This window comes from Podarcis cretensis (assembly GCF_951804945.1).
Source record: "Podarcis cretensis genome assembly, chromosome: 7".
In the NCBI taxonomy this organism is placed as follows: domain Eukaryota; kingdom Metazoa; phylum Chordata; class Lepidosauria; order Squamata; family Lacertidae; genus Podarcis; species Podarcis cretensis.
In genome coordinates, this window is record NC_137176.1 from 1,387,729 (window position 1) to 1,415,688 (window position 27,960).

The following is a 27,960-nucleotide window of genomic DNA, read 5'->3' on the forward strand; positions in this document are numbered from 1 at the left end:
ATCACCAAGAGTCAGCATGGATTTCTGAAAAATAAGTCATGTCAGACTAACCTGATCTCGTTTTTTGACAGAATTACAAGCCTGGTAGATGAAGGGAATGCTGTGGATGTAGCCTACCTTGATTTTAGCAAGGCATTTGACAAGGTGCCCCATGATATTCTTGTAAAGAAGCTGGTAAAATGCGGACTTGACTATGCTACCACTCAGTGGATTTGTAACTGGCTGACTGACCGAACACAAAGGGTGCTCATCAATGGTTCCTCTTCATCCTGGAGAAGAGTGACTAGTGGGGTGCCACAGGGTTCTCTCTTGGGCCCGGACTTATTCAACATCTTTATCAACGACTTGGATGATGGACTTAAGGGCATCCTGATCAAATTTGCAGATGACACCAAACTGGGAGGGGTGGCTAACACCCCAGAGGACAGGATCACACTTCAAAATGACCTTGACAGATTAGAGAACTGAGCCAAAACAAACAAGATGAATTTTAACAGGGAGAAATGTAAAGTATTGCACTTGGGCAAAAAAAATGAGAGGCACAAATACAAGATGGGTGACAGCTGGCTTGAGAGCAGTACATGTGAAAAGGATCTAGGAGTCTTGGTTGACCACAAACTTGACATGAGCCAACAGTGTGACGCGGCAGCTAAAAAAGCCAATGCAATTCTGGGCTGCATCAATAGGAGTATAGCATCTGGATCAAGGGAAGTAATAGTGCCACTGTACAATGGTGCCCCTCAAGACGAATGCCTCGCAAGACGGAAAACCCGCTAGACGAAAGGGTTTTCCGTTTTGGAGGTGCTTCGCAAAACGAATTTCCTATGGGCTTGCTTCGCAAGACGAAAATGTCTTGCGAGTTCCTGCGGGTTTTTTTTCCTTTCCCCCCCTTTTTCTAAGCTGCTAAGCCGCTTATCTGCTTATCCGCTAAGCCGATAAGCCGCTAAAAGCCGCTAATAGCGCTAATCCGATAAGCCGTCAATGGGCTTGCTTCGCAAGACGAAAAAACCGCTAGACGAAGAGACTCGTGGAATGGATTAATTTCGTCTTGCGAGGCACCACTGTATTCTGCTCTGGTCAGACCTCACCTGTTCTGGGCACCACAGTTCAAGGACACTGACAAACTGGAACGTGTCCAGAGGAGGGCAACCAAAATGGTCAAAGGCCTGGAAACGATGCCTTATGAGGAACAGCTAAGGGAGCTGGGCATGTTTAGCCTGGAGAAGAGGTGGTTAAGGGGTGATATGATAGCCATGTTCAAATATATAAAAGGATGTCACATAGAGGAGGGAGAAATGTTGTTTTCTGCTGCTCCAGAGAAGCAGACACGGAGCAATGGATCCAAACTACAAGAAAGAAGGTTCCACCTAAACATTAGGAAGAACTTCCTGACAGTAAGAGCTGTTCGACAGTGGAATTTGCTGCCAAGGAGTGTGGTGGAGTCTCCTTCTTTGGAGGTCTTTAAGCAGAGGCTTGACAACCATATGTCAGGAGTGCTCTGATGGTGTTTCCTGCTTGGCAGGGGGTTGGACTCGATGGCCCTTGTGGTCTCTTCCAACTCTATGATTCTATGATCTCAATATGAATCCAAGGCAGACCTTTTAACATCACTGTAATCCAAGTTTATGCACCAACTACCGATGCTGAAGAAACTGAAATTGACCAGTTCTATGAAGACTTACAACACCTTCCAGAAATGACACCAAAGAAGGATGTTCTCATTATAGGAGATTGAAATGCTAAAGTAGGAGTCAAGAGATAACAGGAACTGGAAAGTTTGACCTTGGAGTTCAAAACGAAGCAGGGCAAAGGCTAGTAGAGTTCTGTCAAGAGAACAAGCTGGTCATCACAAACACGCTTTTCCAACAACACAAGAGACGACTCTACACATGAACATCACCAGATGGGCAGCATCGAGATTGATTATATTCTCTGCAGCCAAAGATGGAGAAGCTCTATACAGTCAGCAAAAACCAGACCTGGAGCTGACTGTGGCTCAGATCGTCAGCTTCTTATAGCAAAATTCCAACTTAAACTGAAGAAAGTAGGAAAAACCACTGGGGCAGTAAGACACAATCAAAATCAAATCCCTTATGAATACACAATGGAAGTGAGGAACAGGTTTCAGGATTTAGATTTGGTGGACAGAGTGCCTGAAGAACTATGGATGGAGGCTCATAACATTATACAGGAGGCAGCAACGGAAACCTCCCCAATGAAAAGGAAATGCAAGAAAGCAAAGTGGCTGTCCAATGAGGCCTTACAAATAGCGGGAGAGAGAAGGCAAGCAAAATGCGAGGGAGATAAGTGAAAGATACAGGAAACTGAATGCAAATTTCCAAAAAGTAGCAAGGAGAGACAAAAGGGCCTTCTTAAATGAGCAATGCAAAGAAATAAGGGAAAACAAGGCAGCCCAAAAGGTTGCACATGGAACTGCTGTAATGCTCTATGGTTCCGGGTGCTCTTCAATAGCAGCTGCTGCTGAGGAACATCTGAGCCTCCCAGCAGCCTCTTTGTAAGCACAAATCAATAATGTCCAGTTTCTCCGCTTATTCAATCTTTAATGCCTTCCCCATTGCTTTATTTGTTTTTTTAAATAATATTTATTCGGAATTTAAAAATTACAAAAAGAAAAAGGAACAATACAAAATACAGAACCAAAAAAAAAAAAATACGACAGCAACAGAAAAAGAAATAAAAAATAAAAATGCATTCACTTAAAAAAGGAAAAGAACAAATTAAACCGTTACATAACTTTCTTCCTTTACTTATTTCCTTGACCTCCTCTCACCTCCCAATTTTGTATTCTAGTTCAAATCATTATTTCAGCAAATCCTTCCAACCTTATTTTCATTTAAATAATTTAATTTAGTATATTATAATTTAACATCCTCTCTTTCGTCAATTTCATCAATTCATTTTTACTTAATCCTTTATATCATTTCTACCAAAACCACCTAGTTTTCTTTTTCCAACATCTTTCTAACAGTCCTTAATTTTACAAGATTTTTGAAGATATACTTTAATTTTTTTCCAATCTTCTTCCACCGACTCTTCTCCTTGGTCCCGGATTCCGCCAGTCATCTCAGCCAATTCCATATAGTCCATCACTTTCATCTGCCATTCTTCTCGGGTGGGTAGTTCTTGTGTCTTCCAATACCTTGCAATAAGTATTCTTGCTGCTGTTGTAGCGTACATAAAAAAAGTTCTATCCTCCCTTCGCACCAATTGGCTGACCATGCCCCATTGCTTTAGCACCTTTGGCCCCTCTTCCAGATGGATGCATCCCCATCATTGATGTGGGTGTCTCACATTTCGGAAGCTATACAACATCATACGGAAGACCCTGTCCAGTGAATTCATTCTCAAGCCCAGCTTTAGTGATCCTTGTCAGATCCAGGAATACTTGTGGCCTTTTGCTGCAATCTCCTCTAGACAAATTGGTTTCAAGCTCCTTTGTTCACGCAGAAGCAGCTTTTCTCAGCCTTCCAGTCTCCTTTATATGTTGTCTGACATCACAGTTAACACAGACCGTCTCTTAGTAGACCGTCTCTTAGTAACCAAAGAACGCAGCAAACGGGGGGGGGGGGGGGCTGGCTGGAGAAAAAGCGGCCACTGGAGCCCTGAAGGCAGCCAGCCTGCCTCCCAGCAAAGCTTTTAGGCTTCAGTAGGGAATGCAAGAAGCCCAAAATGGGGAAGAACTGGGAGCAGAAGAGGAAGAGTTGGAGGAACTGGGAGGCATCAATGAACAACTAATAAGGAAACACCAGCTGCCACTCTCAGCACAGTCAGCCTTCAGCTATGTTCCCCCCCGACGCAAAGATCCCCCTGAACTCAGCTATTTTCACCAAGAGAGCAAGGTGCGTAGAGCAGAGGGGAAGGAGCAGTCGTGAGGAGGAAGGAATCCAGTTTTGAACTGCTGTTTCACTGAAGGAACAAAGTGGGAAGGAGGGGGAGAGAGTGAAAGGCAACTCAAAACTTTAAGCAGCTAAAAGCAGCTAAAAGGGAGCCAGTGTGGTGTGGTGGTTGAGAGCAGTGGACTCGTAATCTGGCGAACCGGGTTCACGTCTCTGCTCCTCCACATGCAGCTGCTGGGTGACCTTGGGCCAGTCACACTTCTCTGAAGTCTCTCAGCCCCACTCACCTCACAGAGTGTTTCTTGTGGGGGAGGAAGGGAAAGGAGATTGTGAGCCGCTTTGAGACTCCTTAGGGTAGTGATAAAGCGGGATATCAAATCCAAACTCTTATTCTTCTAGCAAATTCTCTATTAGCAGTTATATCTGTGCTACAGGTAATTTCTCAGTATTTGCACACACACAACCTTCCATTGGTGCCAGCTCTGGACTGGCCCATTTGGAAAATGACTTGTCCAGACTTCCACTTGTCCTGCGCCAAGAAAGCATGGGTCCAAGCGGTTTTCTGTTTGTCCTTCCACTTTCCCTGGGAAAACCCAACCTTTACTGCTCAATCCCTGGAACATCAATCCCTGGAAAACCTGACTGCCGTTTGTTAAGTGGTAAAGTTCAGCTTTCCCTGGGGAAAAGTGGTGGGAGAAGTGGAAGTCTGCATGAGCCCTAAGTGGTAAAATGAGGGTCATGTGTCTGCTTTTTCTCCCTCACAAGGAATAGTCTCCCTCACAAGGAATAGTCTGTATTTGTCCTTGGAGTCATTCTGCTGGTTCTTGTTTCCTTAGACTCTTGTTTCTTCTTACTCCTTCCTAGATCCTTCTGTTTAGTCCCCCCTCTGGGATCTGAGCTTTTCTGTCCCTTAGGAGAGTTCTGTGTCTCAGAAGGTCACTATCGAGAGGCTTCAGTGGCCTCCATCTTCACAAAAGCTCTTTAACCTATTACATGATACATTAATTGGGAAGAAGCGTGTTGCCCCGACCTGTGTGGGACAGTTGTAGCAATGCCAAAGGCAGTGCTCCAATCTATGCGCAGTTCTCGGCTCCAGATCGATTTTCAGCATCAGGGCTGAATGTGGTGCTGCCGTCATGAAAAGCGCACGTGGGCGTTGTGCTCACAGCAGACTCAACCAAACCTCATTATATCTGTCAGTTTTATTGGTATGATTCTTTGTAACCTGTGTCATCTTGTCAGTTAACGGCATGGCATTTCTTCCCCCCTTTATTTTTAAGCCAGGAATTGTTTCCCTGTACGACTGCATCTTTAAAAGACCCATGAGCTATGACGAAAAACTCCACCGCTGTGACAGAGAACACGCCAAAAGCAGAGGACTTCATATTAATGATGAGGTGACCAAATTGATGATCTCTTGACTGGGCTGCAGTTTGACGGCAATCACTATTTGCTCATCTTTCTGTTCTCCCAGTCATGAGAACTGTAGCTCCCCTCCTCCTTGGCCACTGGCCATGCTGGCTGGAGCTGGTGGGAGTGGCAGTTCATCAATAGCTGGGGAGCCACAGGCTGCCACACCTGCTGCAAAGTGCTTTGCAAATGCTAAACGATACGTGTAGGTTTGAGGAGGCGACAAGAGCAGCTAGTGGTCACTCTGAACCCACTTCATGGACCATAGCTGTGTCAATTTTATGAATGCTCCTCTCTCCCACCAGCAACAGTAATGATACTAAAGACTATAGACAGTAAAGGACACTGACAATGAAGTGCACCTAGAGGAGGGCAACCAGGAGCACCAAGAACACAAATGCAAACCCAAAGCACAGTCCCATGAAACACCCACCACCATTTATAGAACCAAAGAGTTGGAAGGGCCTCCCGGGGTCATCTAGTTCAGCCCCCTGCAATGCAGAAATCTTGGCAGTTTCCCCCCATCCAAATTTAAACCAGACCAGACCCTGCTTAGCTTTGCAAATGTGCTAGCAATTTTATTGCTGCACCACTAGGAGGACACAGGCCTGTCCCTCCACCCCCACCCTGTCCCCCTCCACCCTGTTCCACCTTTGCTCTGGATGTGGATCAAAAGTGGGAAGGCACCTGACAGAATGATACCACAAGATGGGCAGGGAGCGGAGGAAAGAACATTTTGGCAGCAGCCCTGCACTAACCACCAGTTTCACCCTCTTGACATACTCAGAAATAACACCTAACATTTCTTAACAGGAAAAAGCAAGGCCTATGGCAGTCTTGTCCTCCTCTGAATATGGGCGACGCATAGACAAGCCCGTGGAGCAGCTGGTCCGAGACCATGTGCGCATTAAACACGTTCAGGCGGAATTCTACAGGAAAAACGGAATAGCTTGCTTGATAGAAAAATCATCCAGAAACATTGAAGCAACCTAAGGCTACTTGTTGTGATTGATAGCAGGGAAGAATTAATGTGCCTGGGTTTTGTTTCTGTATTATTTCCTGTACTGTGCTCCTGGGATTTTGGGGGAAATCCAATATTGCATCATATCATCTGATGAATTCTTTGCAGGGTTGCTAAATTAAGTGAGGCATGTTTTACTTGAATGTGCCTGTAACATGGCAACATTTATGCAACGAGCAGCTCAAAACAGCATTCTACAAGGAGCATTAGCTCGTAATACAATATTCGGGGAAGAGGGCGCAGTTGCTCCCATGACAAGGGGGTTTCCGCTTTTTTCAGTGCATCCTGCTTGCTAAAGCAGCCATGTGCTTGTCTGTGAGTACTAGACTCAACCATTTCTTATGACATGCTAATAATATGCAGGTTAGAGCTTTGATTCACAAATCAATGGATGTTAGATCACAAATGAAGGTGCTGACAACATGCTTTTGCTTAATGTGTCTTTTCTCCCCTCATTCTTGGAAACAAAACCTTGTTGCATATCTCATCGTTACCATGTCTTATAGTGTTAACAGCTTAGTATAGTTATAAAGCAAAATTCTTCATCCATGCATTCAGAATGCTCAGATAATGATAAATCTGCAAAATAAAAAAGCTTAGGAAAAGATATGCATTTATTTGACAGTACAGTATGGACATCATGATTCACAGAGCCAAAGGCAGCCCACCAAACTTGGGCTGGAGCTGTGTCCAAGTTCAAGGGTCACCAACCTCACATTCAGGTGTTATGGCGCCTGCAAAGGCCTTCTTTGCTGCATCTGGGATGAACCATAATCCCCAGATTCATTTTAAAGAAAAGCTTATAGTATTTTAGAATCTGAGATATGAAGCAAAATATATAAGCAGCATTCCGCCAATTTTTTGTGAAAAACTAGCCTGCTCCAACCCCTCTCACTTACTTCCCCACTCTGGTCTGGGGAAAAATCCCGTGGGTGCCCAGAGGAAGAGCTGCCTGAGTAGTGAGAAGGGGAGGGGGAGCATAAGTGCTCTTTGAGAGAAGGAACACAGGCATTTGCGGTCTGCGAGAGAGAGATGTCTGTGTGGGTGGCAGACCAATGGCTGCGTTCCTGCGGTCGGTCTGTGTCTGCTTTGTTGAGATTCCTACACTGCAGGGGGTAGGACTAGATGACTCTACAGTTCTATCACCTGATGGTTCTACGTGCACCTGAGTGGGAATGTAGTGTGGGCACCATGTAACTTTCTTGGTACTGGGGAATGCTCCCTGTTGCAATTAGCAGCAACATCCTCTGTGTGTTTGTCTGAGAGAGAATCAATATTGTACAATCTCCACACTCAGGATCAGCAGGACATAGCAGACTTCCCATTGTAAGCCAGAGGTTATCCAGGTGTGCAAATGATGGCAATTACTAAAGTCTCCCCAATTTTCTATTACGCCACTCCTCCATGGCAGCCATTTTTTGAAGGGTGTCCATGGCACTTTCTCAGAATTCAAAATGTGCCAGGCGATCCCTGCCCTAGTGCTTGAAGAAGGGAATTATTCAAATCAAGATTTACAGCCCCAAATATCTATTTAAATCTCTATTTCCATACAGTATTGTTATTGTTACAGCTCTTGGCCTGTAGCTGTAAAAAGCAGGCAGACACAACCATGGCTGGAGGTGAGAAGCAATTTGGAAGAAACTTACGAGCCACTTGGACTGGCAGTGATGTTTCTTTTAGTGCCATCACAGGTATTATTGTAACTTTAAGGGGCCAGAAGCCGAAGGGCAATGTCTAAGCGACCTGACACTTTGGGGTCCAAGCAAATGTGTCTGGAAGTTGTGTCTGGGATGGGTTTTCATTTAACTGCTTTAAAATGGTTCTAAGATGTTGCAACAAGAAGGGGAAGGACTTCTTAGGGGTGAAACTAACAAGGTTGGAGCACTTTCACTGCAAATGTGGGTGTTTTTTCAGTGAATGAGTTTAATCCTTTCCCCCCCTGTATAGTCCAAATGGTGGAATTAGCCCTAGAAGGGGAGTTTCCATTAGCACCAATATAGCAGCTTCAGTGTTAGTCTTCATCAGGATTGCAGTGGGGAAGAAATAACTTAACACACCTTCCTGTAATCCCTTAGTAAAACAGCCTCTCCTTCTAGCTATTAACATTAAACATCACTTTAATGTCACTGCTAGTTCAGCTCACAAATTCAGGCATCCGTGAAGAGTCAATAGCCTGAAAATAACAAATCTCTTGGCATTTCCTGTGGCAATTTGTTTTGGGCCGGGGGGGGGGGGGAGTGTAGCAAAATATTTTTCCCAGTTTTATTTGGGATGAATACAGTCACACTAAAAAATAAATTTAGTTGAATTTTACCAGCCTTTTGGCACATTCTCTTTATGTATTGTTAGAGGACTGAGCTGTTCCACAGTGGAACGGTCTCAGGAGGTGATGGACTCTCCTTTCTTGAAGGTTTTTAAGCAGAGGTTGGATCTGTCATGGATGCTTTAGCTGAGATTCCGGTATTGCAGGGGGAAGGCCTAGATGACCCTTGGGGTCTCTTCCAGCTCTACAATTCGATAACTCAATGACTGGCCCAGAAAACAAGATTCAGTTTTTTAAAAATCACAGTAGCTTACCAAGTCCCAAATTTAAAATAATAATAATAATAATAATAAACCAATCTTCATAGATCTGTCAGCATCATTTGGATTCTATTTCAATCACCAGCTGAGCCTATAAGAGTTAGAAAAAATTTTCTTGTGCAGGTATTCCACTATATCACTTCTGGTCTTCAGTGACTCAAATTCAAAAAATGGAATCTGAAAGTTAAAAGGAAGGAAGAATGTATTACTGAAAGCATTTTTCAGGAAGCAAACTCAGATAATTTTTCTTCTGTGAAATTAGAGGAATTGGTCTGTTGCTTATTTTTTCTTATGTATTGTATCCTATAGTTTTTGATATAAGAAATAAAAAGAGCAATAAAATTTTAATTAAAAGTCAATCCACAGCCACTATAGCACATCACAACTGATACAACAGGCAGAAAAACAATTGAGTGGTCTGCTGAGTGATCTTCAAGTGGTTCATGGGGGGGCAGGAGAAGTTTGGAAACTACTTTTATAGATCTATTCCATCTTTGGGAAGAATTATATACACCCAGGGTAGAATTCTCCTAGCAATCCCATTCACCAGTGGGGAGTGAACCACCCAATAACAGTACCTCTGCCTCATCTGGAATGAGTTTCCATTTATTAACCCCAATCTAGTCCATTACTGTGACCATGAATTGTTTCAGGATGCCCATAGCCTTGCCTGAAGTCAGCGACAAAGAGATAAAGTTGGGTGTCACCTGTATATTGGTGACACTTGACCCCAAATCTCTGCTTCCATCTGCTTCATGTAGATGTACCACAGCCTGGAGCAGAGTGTGGAACCTTGTGGGGACCCCAAGCAAAGCTGCCATAGGGTCAAGCGGTGTTCCAACAGCCCCACCCTCTGGAACTGCTCCTCCAAATAGAAGCAGGACCAGTCCTAAGCAGTGCCTTCAACATTCAGCTCAGTCAGACTGTTAAGAAGGATGCCATGGTGAACAGTACTGAAAGCCGCTGAGAGGTCTGAGGAATCCAGCAGAGCCACGCTCCCCTGCCCTTCTCTTTCTTGGGAAAGGTCATTTCGTTATGGCCAAGGCAGCTTCTCTGTGCCAAAGCCAGTTCTGAAGCCAAATCAAAATGGTTAAAAAAAACCCCAAAACAAAACAAAAACCCCAGCTTCATCCAGAAGTATCCTAGCATTTGCCAGCTGCCACTCTCTTCACCAACTTGCCCAGGAATAGGATATTAACCACTGGCCTGCAATTGTTGACATTTTCCAGGTCCAGATTAGCATTCAATGGGGGTAGGTATCAGCTCTTAAGAGCCCAAGCTTCAAGAGAGAGTCTGAGGCAGCAATATGGATTTCCAGTGCTACCTGCTGTTCACACTATCTTGCCTGCAATTTTCCTATCTGCTTTGAACAGCCACCATTTGATTCACCCCAACTACTACAAATATTTACCTGCACAACTTCGTAACCAGCTAGCCGTAGGTGCCTTTGCTTAATGGCCTCTTTTCCAAGAAGATTGTGACTGTTGGTGCAAAATCTTCTTTGATCATCAATGCAGAGAGCTATTCTGCCAATCAAACACAAAATAAGATTAAATATTTATCGCATTTGAATCAAACTTTTATGACATCCTGCATAGTTGTTGTTTTTTAGGTTATTACACGTCTTGGGTAATACAAAGACCTGACAAAACCTCCATTGTGCAATGTAGCTGCCATTTCCCTGCGGTGGGATGTCCTATTGCTCTTAGCATTTGAACCACAGAATCTTGTGAAGTACCTCGACCCCAGGGGAAGATCCCACAGGAGGAGCACACCTTGCCATGGGCTGGTGCCACAGAACAAGTTCTTTGAAAGTGGTCTGTCTCTCAGGGCAATTGTTTAACTGAAATGTTTCTGGAGTCCTGTGGGATGCAGCCCCAGGGAAGCAACAAGCAAAGACACAAACTGAAAGAACAGAAAATTGTACACCACTTGCACTACTTTGTTTATATTTAGCATCTTGCTTACCTTTGGTACGCCTCTTCATGTCTATTAGCTGGTAGTACAAATCCTTCATCATTGAGTTTAATCTCAATATCTGGTGCGAGGAAGGAGCATGAAAAAAGTTACTATGTTTCTATAGCAGGGATGGTCAACAGGTAGATTGCAAGGGCTCTGTGGTAGATCGCTGCCCTGCCCCCCCCCAACTCAAAAAAAGAAAAAGGAAAGGAAAAAAGGCCCAACAATTTTGACTTCCTAAAAAAATCTCTACAATTTTGGTAGATCACTGCCAGTTTTTTTAATAGTGGGAGTAGATCTCAGTCTCTTGAAAGTTGGACATGCCTCTTCTATAGCATATACTATAAATGATGTGCCTCTTTTTGTTTGGGCAAAACCACCCAAAATACTTGAGCATTATTCTTCTTTACCATCTGGAATGTGGAAAGCATATGTGGGCCTTTCTGCTTCTTATCTACACTTGATATGAATGCAAAGTATGAGATCTGTTAAAAGAAATCCATCTCTCATAATAGAAAAACATTAAGTATTAAAGGTAGCAAGAGGATAAAAGTATCCTCTACAGTGGTGCCTCGCAAGATGAAAAGAATCCGTTCCGTGATTCTCTTCGTCTAGCGGTTTTTTCGTCTTGCAAAGCAAGCCCATTGACGGCTTAGCGGATTAGCGCTATTAGCGGCTTAGCGGCTTTTAGCGGCTTAGAAAGGGGGGGAGGGGAAAAAAGTTGGAAAAACTCGCAAGACATTTTGTCTTGCGAAGCAAGCCCATAGGGAAATTCATTTTGCGAAGCGCCTCCAAAACGGAAAACCCTTTCGTCTAGCGGGTTTTTCGTCTTGCGAGGCATTCGTCTTGCGGGGCACCACTGTACATCCAATTTCCAACTCATTTAGTCTGCATGTGAATGGAAAATGGGGGGTAGGGGGTGGATGGGTCAAAAGAGGATTTCTATGATGGTAAGGACCCCTTTTCCTTCTGCAGAATAGTATAGTATCTGGCAGTCAACCGGATACTGACACACACAACCATGGGAATTTCCCGCAATATTATGCTGAGCAAGGAGGCATTTGGCAAGTAACTCTACTATTTAGGAGAAGCAATCGTGTCAGGGATCAGCTATAACTTTGTGAAGGGTTTGTTTGTTTGTTTGTTACTGCATTCATTCATGCAAAGTACAGGTCTGTTGAAGATTAATGCAGCATTACTTTACACACTGAAACAGAAATTTTCATAATTATGGGACTATGACCATTAACATTTGCATTCAGCAAGACACGCATTAGCAACAGCTTCCCTACCCAGAGTATAGCAGTATGGTGTCAACACGTGAGAGGCAAAATATATCCGGGCCCCCAAGAGGTCAGTGAGGCCAGCCTTTACTCTGCTGTAGAGGTGACTGTCTACCAAGGACTCCATTGAACGATCTGGCGTGAGAAAGGACTTGACAATGTACTTGGGAAGGAGTTGGGGACCCTATTAAGAAAGGAGAGAAAAATAAGCAGTTTCTTCCTGCAGGTAGAAATACTAATAAATATGCAAGCAGTTTGGTACAAGGACAGGAATGGGTTGTAAGGGAACACTTGGTGGCACAGAACAAGTTATTTGCAGTCTTTTTTTGGAAGGTCCTTATATAGCTACTCCGCTGAACTGAAAGCCCAACGGGCCACGCACGGAACACTAAGCTACCAGCAAAATTCAGTATGACTGCTGCTATTGACAGTTACTAATTAGCATCATTACTTAAGGCTGCTTATTTTATTATGCAACACTGTTGCCTATTCTGAATAAACATGTGCAGGATCAAAACATGCACAAAAATGAATAGCATATTCTCATACCTCGTAGGAAGGACACTCCAGTGTAACTGTTAAAAATAGCTGGGTCAACTGAGAAAGAACAGACTTCTTCAAACCAGGTCCTTCAGCTGGGATAAAAGAATCAGAGGCATCAAGAAAGATGGTTACACAATTTATTTCCCTTTTTTTTAAAAAAAAAAAGGGGGGCTAAGAAACAGCTGCTTAAAGCTATTTCCTAAGCTTTCATTTCACAGGAAAGCTACTAGAGTCACCAAGGGGAGTGTAAAGTAAGATTTGCTACCAACTCTGCTGTACAACTAACAAAATACTGGGAGGCTACCCCTGAGCTCCTGCCCCACTTCAATCCTACTGCAGATGTAATTTCCCAAGGTCTCTCCAAGACCCACTCCTGTTCTCCAATGTGAACTCACAACTTCCATTACTAGCCCATGTGAGTTAACAATGTTACCAGGGGCATGTCATTTATATGAGGTGACATTTCTGAACATCCACATCCCTAGACAAGCTATATACTTACCTTGCAACTGCTGCAGAAAATAGGGACTAAAGACTTTTGCCAGGAAATTCAGGGGATAGCGTTCAACTAGGGTGCATGCATGAAGAAGCCTCAAGAATACATGAGGCTGAAACTGGGCCGATCGAGTGCTGAGTATCCTTTCAAGCTTTTGGAAAAGGGAAGGAGCACACGGAGGCAAATAGTTGAGTTTCCCAAATGGAATAATCTGCTCAGCGATCTGAGCAGTGGTGAAGTTGTCAGCATTGTAGATGAAACTTTCTGCCACTGCATTGAAGATGCTTTTAGAAAGGATGCGCTTCCTGCTGCAGAACTGCATGACTTTGGAAACGGCACAGGGATGCATGGTGAAGGCGTATTTGGCAACATGTCTTTCTAGAGCTTCAGTGAAGAACTGGTCGTTGTGTCCAAAATGAATGAAAGCCTCCAGCACCTTTTCTAGCTCATTGTCAGTGAAATATGGGATGTGCCGTACTGAATGCTTGCAAAGCTTTATCACTAGAGGAACGGCTTGGGTTTGATCAAGAACCACCAGAGCATTTAACACTGTACTTGTCATTTCGGGGCTGAACTGAGGAACCCGAGTTACAGTTAAATTGCTCATTTTGTTTAATAGGGCTTGGTACTTTCCTCTCTCCCCGACACCCAGCTGCAGCATTTTGTAGACCATAGCCATTTCATCAGCCTTCCAGTCCTCCAGGTTTGTACTTTGAACTTGGTCCATAATTTGTTCCAGAATAGCACAACTTGGACCCTCTAGATTGAACAAGGATTCTCCAAGAACACACAGATTTCTAATAGTCATCTGGCCTTTATCAAGACGTTCTTGGCTCTCTGACACCAAACGAACCATCAAGGTACTCCAGGGATCTACACGTAATTTTATCAAAGCATTTAGTGAATTTACAAGACCAGATTCAGATAGGCTTGGTGATTCTTGTTCCAGCTGGAAGCAAAGTGACCTGAAGACTTCATCCTCCATCACCTCTTCTGGATTATTCAGCATACTGTCCTCCAGTTGAACATCACACAACCGCTGAAGGACAGCTGCCACCATGGTGTCAGATAAACTTTCCAATGTGCTTACAAATCTGAAAATGTCTTTGTATGAACAGAAACAGTTCAACTTCAAAAACACCTGTTCATCTGTCCACGTGCTGCCAGATTTTACACTGTTACCAGCTTCTCCATGGAGTTGCACCATTCCCGTAACATAGCCGGGGTGATTTCCCAGTTCCATATGGTAGTTTCTACAAGCCGTGCACTGAAAACCACAGACTGAACACACTGTTCGCAATGTTGAAGAACCATGGGGACATAACCTGAACTGCCTAATTTGCTGGCCAAAATGGTTCAAGGCTGTGCCTCGAGTTAGTAGCTGCCTACATGCTTGCATTCTACAAATAGATGCCTGGATACATCTAAAATTCATGGAAGCCATTTCAGGTCTGCTTTGAACATTTCTCCCTGAAAGAAAAACAACAACTAAAAGTCAGAGATATCCTGGTTAGCCTTCGAGAGCTTTTATTATTATTATTTATTTTTTAAAAAACAGCATGAAAAGAAAGGTCAAGAGATGGCACAATGAGGACTGTGTCCATCCCATAGTTCTACAGAAGGGGAGACTAATTACATAACATAGTACTGTCCACAGAATCAAGTGTCTTAATAACCTCAAATTTCCATATTCATGGAGAATCACATTTCTAGCCATTATAGATGCAAAGAAGCTATGCTTCAAAGTGTGATGGGCAGTAGCTGTTGAAATTCCAGGAGCCTGGAGTAAGGGTTGGCTTTTCTTAGTATGGAATCTGGATTTCCGCCGCATGGAATTTACATTATTAAGCATGGAATACTAACTTCTTTACAGTGAACAAGAAGTGAATAAATAAATGCACTGAGCTGAAATTACAGGCAGACTGATGATCCACTGGCCCTTGGCCTAAGTATTAATCCTTTACTGGCATACACAGGTTACAAGTATAAGTCAAAGTGTAAAATTGGCATCTGTTCATGAAAGCAGATACTTTAAGATAAAACAGATAAACGTCATAAGGTTAAAAAGTGCCTCTCGAGTCTTACAGCAACATCATTTCATGGCATCTCTCAGAAATTTTGCTACATTCACCATAATGTCAGTAGAAAGGAAACCTTGGATAAATCAGGGCAATTAAACCTTTCTTTCAGCATGAGATTTAAGTATTTCTTGCCAATTTCAGCATAAAAATGGACAGTAAAATAAAACATGTTCAATGGTTTCAACCTGTTTTATACCACAAGGACAATGCCTTTCTAAATATGGGATTTTCAAGAAGCTTCCTTGCAGAAGCAAGATGGAATGAAGTTACATCTTGCAACGGGGAAAGCTCTATGTTGGTGGGGATAGTATAGGTGATGTAAATATGGAGTGATCAGGCCAAAGAAAAGTAAGATCCCTAACCCCAATCAAGAGAAAGATTTATGGGCTGTAAGGCTGAGATTTTGGAATTCAATCTCTAGAAACCTGTGCTTGTTTGAAATGCTTCTGACAGTGATCTAAGCAAATGGTACCAGTATGGGCAGCCAAGGAAATCAGTGCATGCAATTGGTCCTAAAGAATTAGAATGTTAAATCCTTGTGCACTCTCAGTCCTTGGAGGACTGCTGGCCTGTGGGGGTCAGGCACCACTGCTTGCCATATCTTCCTTAATCACACAGATGCACATTGGTTTGCCTGCTACTGAAAGACAGCATAGAACTGGGAGAGCTGGTTAGGAGGGCAAATTTCCTTGCCCACCCCACAAGCATTTGTTAGACTTAAGAGCCTCAGTAAAAAGAAACCATAAGACATCCAAACAAACATCAAATCAAACTGTACCACATTCTGGTACAAACATTGCAAGCTATATCTCTTGTGCTGAGCTGTGGCGAGAAAGGACTTCAGTTACGTTCTCAAGAGGCCACCCCTCCCGCACAACACAACACCAGCTGGTTCTACCAGAAAATGTTGCATTACATTATGACTCAGGCGAAATCTATCTAAACTTCAGATAGAGAGGTCACTTTTAGCTAAAAGCATGGGGGTTCATTAAAGGACAAACATATGTGTGTGCTTAAAACATACAGATAATTATCACAAAAACAGCAAGGCAGCAAAGAGGGAGCCAATTTGGCTTCCCTGTGCAGGGAGGAGCCACCCCCGAGAAGGCCCTCTCCTGCGAGAAGGGCGGGCCTGAGGGAAGGGAGTCCTTGGCGGGAGGCGCTTCCTCCCCGCCTCGCGGGGCCGGGCCTGGGGAGGCCTCCCGGCTCTGCCCTGCGTCTGGGGCGGAGGCAGCGCTCCGCACATGCTCAGGCGCGCGGCCTCCTGAGCCCTGACATCCCGCGCGCCAAGGCCGGAGGCGAGGCTTCGCTCGCCCTCTTCTCCGGGGCTGCCAGGGAGCCTTACCCGCTTCTCCGCGGAAATGTGGAAAGAGCGGCGCTTCCCCTCCACTACCCGCCTTCCGGTTGGGGTTCGGCCTAGTTTTTCGGCAACAGGAAGCGGGGGTTCAAATGCACGACCCCGGAAGTGAAAGGGCCTTCGAGCCGCCTGATGGAGCCGGACCACAACTCCCATCACCCCCCGCGAGGGCCCGGCGCGCAGACTCAAGACCGGTACTTCAGAAGAGTGTCCTTGTTTCTGCCGGAATGCTTGGCTCCCTTGGGCGGGTCAGGCCTCGCCCTCCAGCAACCACGGGAGCTCGCCCCGCGAGACAGTCCGGCCTCGGCGCGTGCGCACTGGGCAGCCCTGCGCCGGGGGGAGTCGCGGCGAGGAAAAAGAGAGAGAGAGGAGCCCCGAAGCACCGCCTTCCCGTCCCTTCTCTACTTCTCCAGTCTATGGTTCGAGTGCCGAGCGCCCAATCGGGCGCCTTGTCCCGCCCCCCTTTTGCTCCGACTGGCAGCTCTCCTCTTCCGCTGCTTCTTCTTCCCCGGCGGGCGGGCGAGCAGGTCTGGGCCTGGGCAGGCGCGCGGGGGGACGGGACGGGCCGGGCCGGGGGGGCCCGGAGGCCATTTCGCCGGGGCGGGAGCCAAGCCTGGTCCGGGGGCGGCGGGGCTGCCTGGCCGTCGCCTCCTCCTCCTCCACATGGTCCTTTCCGCGTGTCTCCTTCAGGCTTTCCTAATGCAGCTTCTCTTTTCTGTCGCGGGCAAGAAAATGGAACGTAGGGAAGCATTTTGCTCCGTCCACTTGCACAGAGTGAGGGGGGTCTGACTGCAGTCAGGAAAATAGGACCTACTCAGTTGCTGCCCCCACTGCTGTGATTATGTTTTCCTAAGCAAGAATCAGGATGATGATCATGATGATAATAATAATAATATAATAATAATTTATTACTTCTACCCCGCTCATTTGGCTGGGCCTTCCCAGCCACTCTGGCCATCTTCCAACAGGTGACTAAAAACACAATAAAAGATCAAACATTTTAAACTTCCCTGAACAGGGCTGCCTTCAGATGTCTTCTGAAAGTCATATAGTTGTTTCTTTCCTTGACATCTGGTGGGAGGGCGTTCCACAGGGCAGGTGCCACCACCGAGAAGGCCCTCTGCCTGGGTCCCTGTAACTTGGCTTCTCATAGTGAGGGAACTGCCAAAGGCCCTCGGAGCTGGACCTCAGTGTCTGGGCTGAACAATGGGGTGGAGATGCTCCTTCAGGTATACAGAAATAAGGATAGAGAGGTTTTTCCTAGAGGGGTTTTCCAATTAGCCTTGAGCTCCTGGATTTCTGCTGCCCCAAGCAGTAGCCTGTACTGCCTATTTTGGTTGGGCCACCTCACTTGGGGTGGGTAAAGTATGTCTAACCTGATCCTGCACATATATTCTTGGAGGCAAGTCCCACTTTGTTCAGTAATGTGTATAGAATTTTGGCCCTGAACTTGCTTTCTGAAGGGTAATATATTTGGAAGGCTGGGGGGAGAAGAGAAGCAGGAACTGCCGTTTCTGGAAAGGATTACAGTCTCATTGTTGCATATGAAGTAACCCCTTTGCTTTTCTCTCTCTTTTCTTTTCCCATGTACTGTAGTTGATCTTTGAAAGATGTGCTGTAAAACAAACCGTAGGTTTTTGCTCCTTTATGCGAGCCAGAAGGGTCAGGCAAAAGCTATAGCTGAGGAAATATACCATCAGGCCAAGGACAGTGGGCTTGAAGCAGATCTTCACTGCATCAGTGAGTCAGACAAGGTAAGATTCTTTGAACACCCCGTTCAAATATACAGGAGTGGCATATTTGCAAATGACTTTCCACAACATTTCTTTGGATCATTCAGAGCTTTCCTTAGAAATCTTTCCCCTCAAAAGGTGCATCTTGATTTTGTTCTCTTTTTGTTGAAGTCTTTGGGTAAAAAGGGTAATCAACGTAGATGGTAGTAACATGTTAAAGATTGCACCTTGTACCAGGTTGCTCACACTGCAGATTTTGTCCAAGGGAAAAGAAATTGGAGAGGGGGAAAGGGAGGGTCATGGAATCATAGAAATGTAGAGTTTCAAGGGATCCCGAGGGTATAAGAAGGCAGAAATGTGAGCAAATGCACTTATGCATACTTGGGTTTCATCTTGATTACATTTGCATTTCTTCTTATGCCCCCTCATGGAAGTTATCCTGTTTTATCCTTAGGACAACCCTATGAGGTAGGTTAGGTTGAGAGAGTGATTGGTCAAAGTTACCTAGTGACGTTCATGGCTGAGCTAGGATTTGAATACAGGACTATCTTACCTAAGTTCAATACTGCAGGAAATCTACTACACTATGCTTATATATTGCATAGATTTGTTCGTGGAGAATTAGGATGCAAGAGGTTAAATTGTGGACTGAGTATATATAATTTGTGAGAGTATGTGATTTTTTATTCCAAGCTCAACTATTGCATCTAGCTTTGGATCCTTGCAACATGTAAAGTCCTACCTACTGTACAAGCTGAGGCAAGACTTGGAATTAGAACCATTATTCTGTTTCTTTCACTGGTTGTAAAACTCCACTATTTGTGTGGGATTCAACGAATGACTCCCATCCGCAGAAGCCCTGTGCAAGGACTTCTGCTTCTGCAACAGGGCCTTCCTCCCCTCTGCTGCCCCCATGCACCCCCTCCTGAAATTGGCTCAGGGGTCTGTGTCAAGAAAACTCCTGGGACAGCCCATGTGGGGAGGAGGGGGGGGATTCTTCTATCTGGAAACCAAAATGCTTGCGCAGATGGAATCATCACCTTAGTGTGATATTAAATTCCTCCCCGTAGGAGGCTCAGAGCTATCAAAATAGATTTTAAAAAGCTAATTGAAAAACCTGATGAATTGAAACATCACAATGGCTTAACCCCACATTACTGGATGTTCAGCTCTGATTGTGTGCGTCCAAATACCACCCAGTTTTGAACGTTTCTGCATTATGCTCCAACTTTGTTTCTTTCAATTTACAGTATAACTTGAATAGTGAAAAAGACCCCGTGGTTATTGTTACTTCTACTACGGGTACAGGAGAGCCACCAGACACAGCAGTCAAGTTTGTTAAGGAAATTAACGATAAATCTCTGCCGTCGGACCACTTTTCCCATTTACGATACGGATTGCTAGGTAATTTGCTTGTAAGCTGCTATTCGTATAAAGCAGGGGAGAAACCTTGTTGCAAAAAACTGCAGGCTGGATCCAATATATTTTTGATCAAATTGCTTAACTCTGATCACAGTTAGTATAGCTGTGCAGCCCTCATTACGAGTATTGATGAGGCACCACACAGAATCAGGGCACAATTCTAGCCTCTCTGAAATAAGGATTTAGCTGTACTTTCTTCATTGCGAAATATGAGCTATATATTCTTAAATTTTACAATTTAACATCCTTTGTATTTTTAGACTGTTTTTGCTATATCTTTCCGTATTTTAAAATTATGATCCATGAAAGAACTCTGATCCAACAAATGTGATTCCAAAGTCGATGGCAAATTGGTATGAATTTCAATTGTATAACCAAAGGGGATTATTTCATTTATGATAGTGAAATAAAAAATAGCACTATACATTTTTTTTACTTCATGTGTGCTGTTGAATAGGAAACCAGTAAAAAAACCAACATGACTTGGTGTCTTAAGTTTACTTATTGAATTTGAACATGCTTTTCTGCTTTTAAGGTACTATCAGCCATATATAGCCAGCTATTCTGCTAATTAATTAATTTTGTCTTTTAAAATTTGGAAGTCTGAAGAATAGGATGATGACTTAAATACAGGCATCCAAAACTTAATTGTGGAAGAGGCTTTGCCTATTGCACTTTGGCGATTGTGAATATTGCCCATAATTTATTGACTTTTTCACTGATAATTCTGGTGCCTGGCTACTTACCTTTATCAATGAGCAATTTTTAAAATTATTTTTTTTGTAATAGCGGTTGATTCCCAACCAGATTGCACGGCGGTAATGGTTTTCTCTAGATAGCTGTTTGGAGGGATGGGTAGGAGCAGCAGCCTAAGCCTCCAGGTTGCTAAAATGGCGCATGGCCCCACTTTCTGCTTTTGTGGCCCCCTTTCTTTCTCCTTTCTGTTTCTCCTGCTGCACAGAGGAAGTGGCTGTTCCTAGAGCAGGTCTGTGTGCTTCGCAGTTACTTCCAGATAGCCTGAGAGCACTACGACACCATGTGGGGCCGCTGCCCAGCAATTGTGCCACACGTCATCTATTTCCAGCATCACCTGGGGCAGGCAGGGAGGGGTGAAGAGTGAGAATGAGAACCATTCTCTCTGTTCCAGTCCTTATGCCAAACATTTCAAGCTGCGTAGAAGAGAAGTGCTTCTTTCTGAATTAGTATCTTAGGGCCAGTCCAGATTGGACTGATGGTGGCGGCGGCGGCAGCATCAAGGAGGTGCCAGTTCCCAGTTCAGAAGAAACATTCTTGTTCTCCTCTTCTGAACCGCCTGAATGGTTTAGAGACTGAGATGGGTGAGAGAGTCAGCTTTGGAAAATTCCACCCTGCCTTACACAGTTGGACTCTGCATGGAAGAAACCATTGTCTACTTGGCACCATCCATGTTTGCACAAGGAGGCCTGTGTTGGCAATCCTAGGAACTTGTGCTTCTTGTTTTGTAGTTTGTCTTACTGCTGCATTAAAGCTGGAGGGCAGAGTTTGATTTATTCTGAAACACCTTCTCCAGGGAATTGATCTGATGCAGGTTTTCTTGGTTTGCCTTTTCCCTTACTTTTATTTGCAGGCCTGGGAGACTCAGAATACACATTTTTCTGCAATGGTGGGAAGATAATAGACAAACGATTTCAGGAACTTGGAGCACAACGCTTTTATGAGGTTGGACTCGCTGATGATGCTGTCGGGTAAGAAACCTAAATTTCTCTGATGAGGTTTTGGTTAAGTCGCCTTGTGTGGCATTTGTTCCAATCCCCACCCCCACTATTTATAGCCCCATCTGGACACCAATTTAGAAACTGAGGAGGAGCAAAATAGGAGAGATCTGCCAGTGAAATAATTTACTTTTCCTCAAATTAAGCACAAGGGTGGAATGACTCTCCACTGCTCCTAAAAATTTCATCTCTATCCTAGATGAAGATTGCTCATGCATCATGCTTCCTTCATTCCCCCAGGAAATGTTCCCAGAAGCAGACAGTGTGTCAGCAGTAGCCATGGGCAGTTGTGACGGTTCAAGTTAAGAGCATAGCTTGCTTAGCCTCAGCTGAAATGACCCCACTGAGTCTTTTTGCCTACTGGTTCTGCAGAGCTCCTGGGCAGAAACATTCCCAAACTCCTGTGTGCAGCTGCCTTCACTGCTGCCTTGCCCTCCCGCTCCATAGCTCTTCTTGGAAAGAGCCTCTTGTGACTTGATCTCCCAGAAGAAGTAAGAGGAGTTGAAATTGATAGACATGGTTGAGTTTCTCCTTCTTTGCCTCATTAAGTACTGCTATTGTTTTCGGGTTTTTTGCAAATGCAGTGCAAAGAGCAGCACAGCACAGCCCAGGAAGTAAATATCTCACTGGGGCTCTTGTGATTATATCAGCTCATAGAGGGCTCTGGTGTGCTGCTTTTAATAATGGCTTTTATGTAAAATTAATGAATGTTAAAATGATGTTGGATTGAAATGAAACGGCTTTAGCAACAAGGCTAAAAAAAGTATGTAAAAAATGGATTGATAATCAGATGAAAATATGAAGCTATAATATGTTAAGATATAGAATTAAGATAAAAACAAAGAGGGAAAGGATTTGCTGAATTAACCATGTGAACTGGAATACAAAAAAGGGAGGTGTGAGGAGATCAGGAAACAAGTAAACAAAATATAAGATATGAAAAGATTGATTTTTTTCTTTTTTCTCTTTTTCCTTTTTTTCTAATTGTTTTTTATTTTCCAGGTATTGTGTTACAGATAGGTAGCCGTGTTGGTCTGCCATAGTCAAAACAAAATAAAAAAATTCCTTCCAGTAGCACCTTAAAGACCAACTAAGTTAGTTCTTGGTATGAGCTTTCGTGTGCATGCACACTTCTTCAGATACACTGAAACAGAAGTCACCAGACCCTTCTATATAGTGAGAAGGTGGGGAGGGGTATTACTCAGAAGGGTGGTGGGATTGGGTGATTGGCAGATAGCTGTGATGTATTGTGTATTTTTGTTCGTATTTTTGTATTTGTAATTTTTTTCTTTTTATTCTGTAATTACTTTCTTTTTTCTGTTTGTAAAACCCCAATAAATATCTTCGAAAAAAATAATAATAATGGCTTTTAAAGTGGGAGAAAGCCAATAGCCTGCACACGTAGCCAGAAGAGCGAACTCAACCATCATAATTAATAAAGTTTTAACCTTAATAGTCTTTTCAAATTCATGTATCAGTGGCATTTAACACCCTACAGGATAAGCAAAATTTACAAAACTCTACTATAAGATGCTGGAGATCCAGAGCAATTTGAGCAAGAAACTTCATACACGTTTCCTGACCACATGTCATTATAAAGAAAAATTCTGGAACAACATATGAAGAAAACCCAAAATGATTCTTTTGTTCGCAGTCCAGACAGAAATAGAAAAGGTGGACATACAGTTAGTCACATAACTTCTGATAGGTGCAAGGCTGTGCCTTAATCATCTCTGGAGAAACAAAAATCTACCTCCTGTATCAGAATAAAAGGAAAATATGGGAAAAGCCTTATTATTTAGATTAACATACCAAATAAGAGCTAGCATCAGAACAGTAAATAAGAAAACATTTTTTTAAAGATGGGCACTTCTTCTAAGTTTCTGGAATGAGAAAATTAAATATAATACCACACATTGTAACTTTTCCCCACTACTATAAAGCCTGTTAAAATATGTTAAAGTCCTGTCTAGTGAGATATGAGTGCAATGTCTCAGTTCTTGCTTTTTCTTTTGTAAACCGCTCTTTAAAAAAACCAACATAAACCTTTGAAATAACTTGTAAACTGTGTTTAAATAATCTGCAGGTGCTGTTTGGGTGCTGACATTTATCCTGATCTTTTCATACATACTTTTTAAAATTCACCTTTTTTGCTTGGTTTCAGTTTGGAACTGGTGGTTGACCCTTGGATTGCTGGACTTTGGCCTGCCCTCCACCAAGAATTTGCATCCAGAAAGAAAGAAAGAAACCACACTGAACAACCTCCATCTCTTTGTGCTGATGCAGTTTGTAACTCATGCATAAACTCCAGAGTAGAGCGTTTGAAGCTAGAAGTTTCAGGTGTGAACAATGATCTCCTAGCAAAAGCAGTTACTAAGTCAGAACTTCCCCTTCAAGGCTCTCAGCCTTCACTTTTCCACTCGGTTCCTCCACTGTCACAGTTGGCTCTTAATGTTCCTGCTTTGCCACCAGAATACCTAGAAGTGCACTTTCAAGAAAGCTCTGAGCAGGTAGGTCTCCCACAGGGACACCATTTCCAGATGTAAAACTCCGATCTTCTGTAAGTTTGCATTTGGGAACTAAAGATGCAACATGATTTTAAAGTTACTTATTTGTGAAGAAGGGAAATGATTTTATTATTATGTTTATATCCATTTTTTTCCTTCAGGGAACGCACATTGGTGCATGTGGTTCTCCTTCCCCCCATGTTATCCTCACAAGTGGGGAGAGGAAGATAAGAGATGATTGTTTTTACTGGGAAAGACCACAATGGCTTTCTTCTAAAGTTGGAAAGTTAAACATGTTCTCAGCTCTTTCATTGAAATGATAGGCCTTGATGTGCTGGGGGGCAGGGCAGGATCATGTATATATTTTACTGTTATTTCATATAATGGTGTACAAATATTTATGTGCTTATTCCTTTGATCTAAATTTACGTCAGCTTGTTTTTAGGATCCCAGCCTGTGTTGCGTTTCAGAGAGCTCCGTTTTCCAGGTTCCTGTCATCAAGGCTGTTCAACTTACTAGGGATGATGCAATTAAAAGGACTTTGCTGCTAGAACTTGATATTTCTGTAAGTTGAATTAGTTTGGATTTTTCTGATTAACTTGACAGAAATGATAATGATGATAAACCTACAGTACAAGACAACCCTTTTGAAGTCCACTGTCCCAATTTTAACACTAAACAAGTTTTAAAATATGATTTTACAAGGGGAATCTGCAATAAATGTTGCAATGTGAAGTGCTCCTCTTTTGTGTTCCAACCAGGCAGCTGTTCCCTTTTCCAAGACATTCCATTCCCTCTTCCCAGGTTTCTGGGTATCACCAGATATATCCAGTCCATCATTTCATGTCCACTGAGACTTCTCAGTCCACAATGAGTTGGTTTGGGCTGCTCCTGCATTAAGTTCCTCCCTCCCAAATTCTGTAAAACTTTGGGATTACCTGCCAGTGCCTCCTTTTGATGTGTCAGTGGTGCCATTTGGACTACCTAAGGATCCAGACATGGCCCTCAATTTGGTAAACAGAAGTGTATCAGTACATGCTGCAGTAGATGTTCAGGTTAGTATAATGAAACACTTCCTTCACGGGAGTTTATAGTTGCCAATGAGCTGCAAAGGTCCTGGAGGACAAGAAGGAGCACACATCCATTGCTTTGACAAGTGTTTATTTTCACAAATTGTGGCATTAAAAGAGGGGATTGTATCTGGCTAATATGTGGAGAAGACCACTGATTTCAATAAGTCTAAAGATTCCTGACTGACTTATTTCCTTGTATTTATAGCACACCTTATGGTGTCCATGTAGTTCTGAGGCAGTTTCCACTCAGACCCAAACCTGCTTAGCTTTAGCAAGGTGGTGTGCTCATGCACCGTCAGCCCATACCTTGGGATCAAGTCTGTTGGAATCATGGGTTTCCTTGGCTAGGTCTTGCTGAGATAGAATAACCCACAATGTTTGCATGCAATGTAATAGAGGGAAGGAAATGGTGTATGGCACGTGTCTTTTCAGTTTCACATGGACCAACTTGTATTTTAAATACAGAAAACCACATTTAGCTACCAGCCTGGAGATGCCTTTAATGTCATTTGCCCTAATTATACCAGTGAGGTGGAAGAGCTTCTTCATATCTTGGGACTGTCAGAGAAGAAAGATTACTTTGTTTGCTTGAAGGTTAAGGCAGGCACTAAAAAAAGAGGTAGGTTTTATGCATTTACCATGATATTGCATGTGATACTGCCCTTCAGAGAAGAGAAGAGAAGGGAAAACTCATTTTGTGTAACTGCCCCTTCATTTTGGGATCTCAGGAGTTCTGTGCAAATTGCATTTCAAGTTAAAATACCTGAGGCACTTGTTAGACAGTCTTGTCCCCAAACCTGTGCCATCTGTCTCTTAGAGCCTTGTGACATATGAGCAGGACTTGGACTCCAAAGCTGAAATAATTTTAATCTTTTTACAGCTTCTAAATCATTGCCCTTTCTCTTCTCTTTTCTGAGATTTTGCATATGTGATCCTTTGACCAAGTAGCAGAGTATCTAAAAATGTACTCCAGTTTGATTTTGAAAACTCCCAAAGTTACAGGCAGCAGATGTACTAGCTGGATATCCTATTTGATGTCAGTGGGAAAACAGAAACAAAAATAGACATAGATGGGTTTTAAGGCATTTCAATTTCCATTAGATTTTTAAACTGAAATGTTTGGGGGGCATTTTGTTCTTTCTATTCATTTTAAAACTAATGCACACCCCTAGTTCATATGCCACCAGCATATGTGTGAAGTTGGGGAGCGTTGTCTCAATGTACACCCCTTCCTTAGTCCTGAATATTTTCAAATACAAGCCTAATTTATCACAATGTAACTTACATAAATGTAACAAGTGTAACACCTTACTACTATTTTGTTTGCCCATTTGCCTAGTTTGTGGAGATTCTTTTGGAGTTTTTATTGGTCTCATTGGGATTTCGCCACAATGAATAATCTGGTGTCCCACTGCAAATTTGGCCACTGCTCTGTCTGCCTCTGCATTCTGATAACTTCTGTACAAGTTAAATAGTCCTGATTTAAATGATTACAGAATCTGTGGAGAGCTTGTTGTTTACTTCCCTGCTTTGTGACACTGTCAGTCTACTTTTGCTTACTTAAAAAAATTACTGATTGTTAAGGACCTGTCCTCTTATTCCATGACTGCTAGGTAACAGTCAGCTTCTTGATGTAAATGTTAAGGAATCCTTGATAAGGTTTGAAGGAAACCTAGGATTCCCTGGAATATAATTTGAAAGCTGCCACTCTACATGAGTGAGTCTTCTAGGAGGTAGCTTTTACAACTCACAAGTAATCATAAAGAAGAGTGGAACTGTTTCTCGATATGTTCCCAATTTAAATTTATTTTTTCTTCTTAAACAGGAGCAGCTGTGCCACTGTATATACCTGAAAATAGTACTGTGAAATTTATTCTGACGTGGTGTCTGGAAATAAGAGCAGTTCTCAAAAAGGTGACTTTTTACTTTTTCAAATAACTTTATTATATCCATTCTTGGTACTCTCTAAGGCAGTGTTTCCCAACCTTGTGCCTCCAGCTGTTTTTGGACTACAATTCCCATCATCCCTTGCCACTGGTCTTGCTAGTCAGGGATGATGGGAGTTGTAGTTCAAAAACAGCTGGAGGCACAAGGTTGGGAAACACTGCTCTAAGGCCTAGACTGGTTGGGTGGTTCAAGCCTACATTGGAGAAGTTTGGAACTTGGAACCATGGACATCAGGTAGCTGACACAGGGACTTCCCATATAAATTTATTTTTGCCTGAGGTCAAGAGGAAGACATTCTCAGTTGCTCCGGTTTTAACTGTTAGTCTCTGAGCAGTGCAGAATCTTTGCAATAAGCTCTCAGAAAGTAGTTTGTCCCCTGAAGCCGTCAGCCCATTTGTGAGCTGTTGCGATGCCATGGAATGTTCATGGGGTGGAGGAGGCCGGATTCCTATCATACTGAAGCCAAGGAATGAGGCTTCCCTTGGCCAAGAGCCTCCCATGCTTAGAGCAGCTCCCATTTCCAGCTACTGCCAGACCCATCAGCAGAGAATCCCTTTCAGGTTCTCTCTCTGCACTGCCACTTGCTCGCTCACTCGCCCTTGGCTTGCTGCACCAGGCCTCTTTTTCTGGACCTGGAGCAGCAGAGAGGATTAGGAAATTTTCTGCTCACGACAACTGCCTTGTTCCTCTCTGCTGCTCTGAGTCCAAGAAGAAGTCAAGTGCTGCTAGTGAGAGGGCAGAAGAAATAAGTGCTGAGAGGCGCTGCCTTTGCAGGGCTCAAAGTTGTGGAAGAATAGTTAACAAATACATGTTTGAACAAGCAGGCTGTATTGATATCTGCTATCAACGCTCTTCCACTAACTAAAATAATCAGTAACTGGATACCAGCAACGATGAGCAGCCAGCCAGATGAAAGGCTTTGTAACTTGAATACAGT

The 27,960-nt window shown here is 43.4% G+C and overlaps 3 protein-coding genes across 7 annotated transcripts in view; 2 read left to right on the plus strand and 1 right to left on the minus strand.

Annotated features, from left to right (window-relative positions):
• Positions 1 to 3,580: 3,580 nt before the first annotated feature.
• On the plus strand, positions 3,581 to 6,711 carry CFAP90 (cilia and flagella associated protein 90). The gene is made up of 3 exons (XM_079983694.1): positions 3,581 to 3,860; positions 5,138 to 5,254; positions 6,081 to 6,711. The coding sequence occupies exons 1-3, from the start codon at positions 3,675 to 3,677 to the stop codon at positions 6,258 to 6,260; spliced, it is 483 nt and encodes a 160-aa protein (XP_079839820.1). The 5' UTR covers positions 3,581 to 3,674; the 3' UTR covers positions 6,261 to 6,711.
• Positions 6,712 to 6,884: 173 nt separating this feature from the next.
• On the minus strand, positions 6,885 to 16,675 carry FASTKD3 (FAST kinase domains 3). Its single transcript, XM_079983607.1, has 7 exons — positions 16,579 to 16,675; positions 13,159 to 14,622; positions 12,663 to 12,748; positions 12,123 to 12,297; positions 10,840 to 10,909; positions 10,283 to 10,397; positions 6,885 to 9,048 (listed from the first exon to the last, which is right to left on the minus strand). Exons 2-7 carry the CDS (start codon positions 14,594 to 14,596, stop codon positions 8,950 to 8,952), a joined length of 1,983 nt encoding a protein of 660 aa, XP_079839733.1. The 5' UTR covers positions 14,597 to 14,622; positions 16,579 to 16,675; the 3' UTR covers positions 6,885 to 8,949.
• A 41-nt stretch (positions 16,676 to 16,716) lies between these two features.
• MTRR (5-methyltetrahydrofolate-homocysteine methyltransferase reductase) overlaps positions 16,717 to 27,960 on the plus strand; it is a 28,820-nt gene continuing 17,576 nt past the window's right edge. For 2 of the 5 annotated variants that reach the window (XM_079983566.1, XM_079983570.1), the window contains exons 1-8: positions 17,101 to 17,117; positions 18,187 to 18,344; positions 19,574 to 19,727; positions 21,352 to 21,469; positions 23,661 to 24,006; positions 24,449 to 24,568; positions 25,542 to 25,695; positions 26,902 to 26,990. In XM_079983566.1, the coding sequence (XP_079839692.1) occupies positions 18,201 to 18,344; positions 19,574 to 19,727; positions 21,352 to 21,469; positions 23,661 to 24,006; positions 24,449 to 24,568; positions 25,542 to 25,695; positions 26,902 to 26,990 (1,125 nt within the window). In that variant the 5' untranslated portion in view covers positions 17,101 to 17,117; positions 18,187 to 18,200. Of the gene's footprint in view, positions 16,785 to 16,985; positions 17,010 to 17,100; positions 17,118 to 17,346; positions 17,559 to 18,186; positions 18,345 to 19,573; positions 19,728 to 21,351; positions 21,470 to 23,660; positions 24,007 to 24,448; positions 24,569 to 25,541; positions 25,696 to 26,901; positions 26,991 to 27,960 lie in introns of those variants that run through there. The other 3 variants (XM_079983568.1, XM_079983569.1, XM_079983567.1) reach the window with 3 other exon arrangements.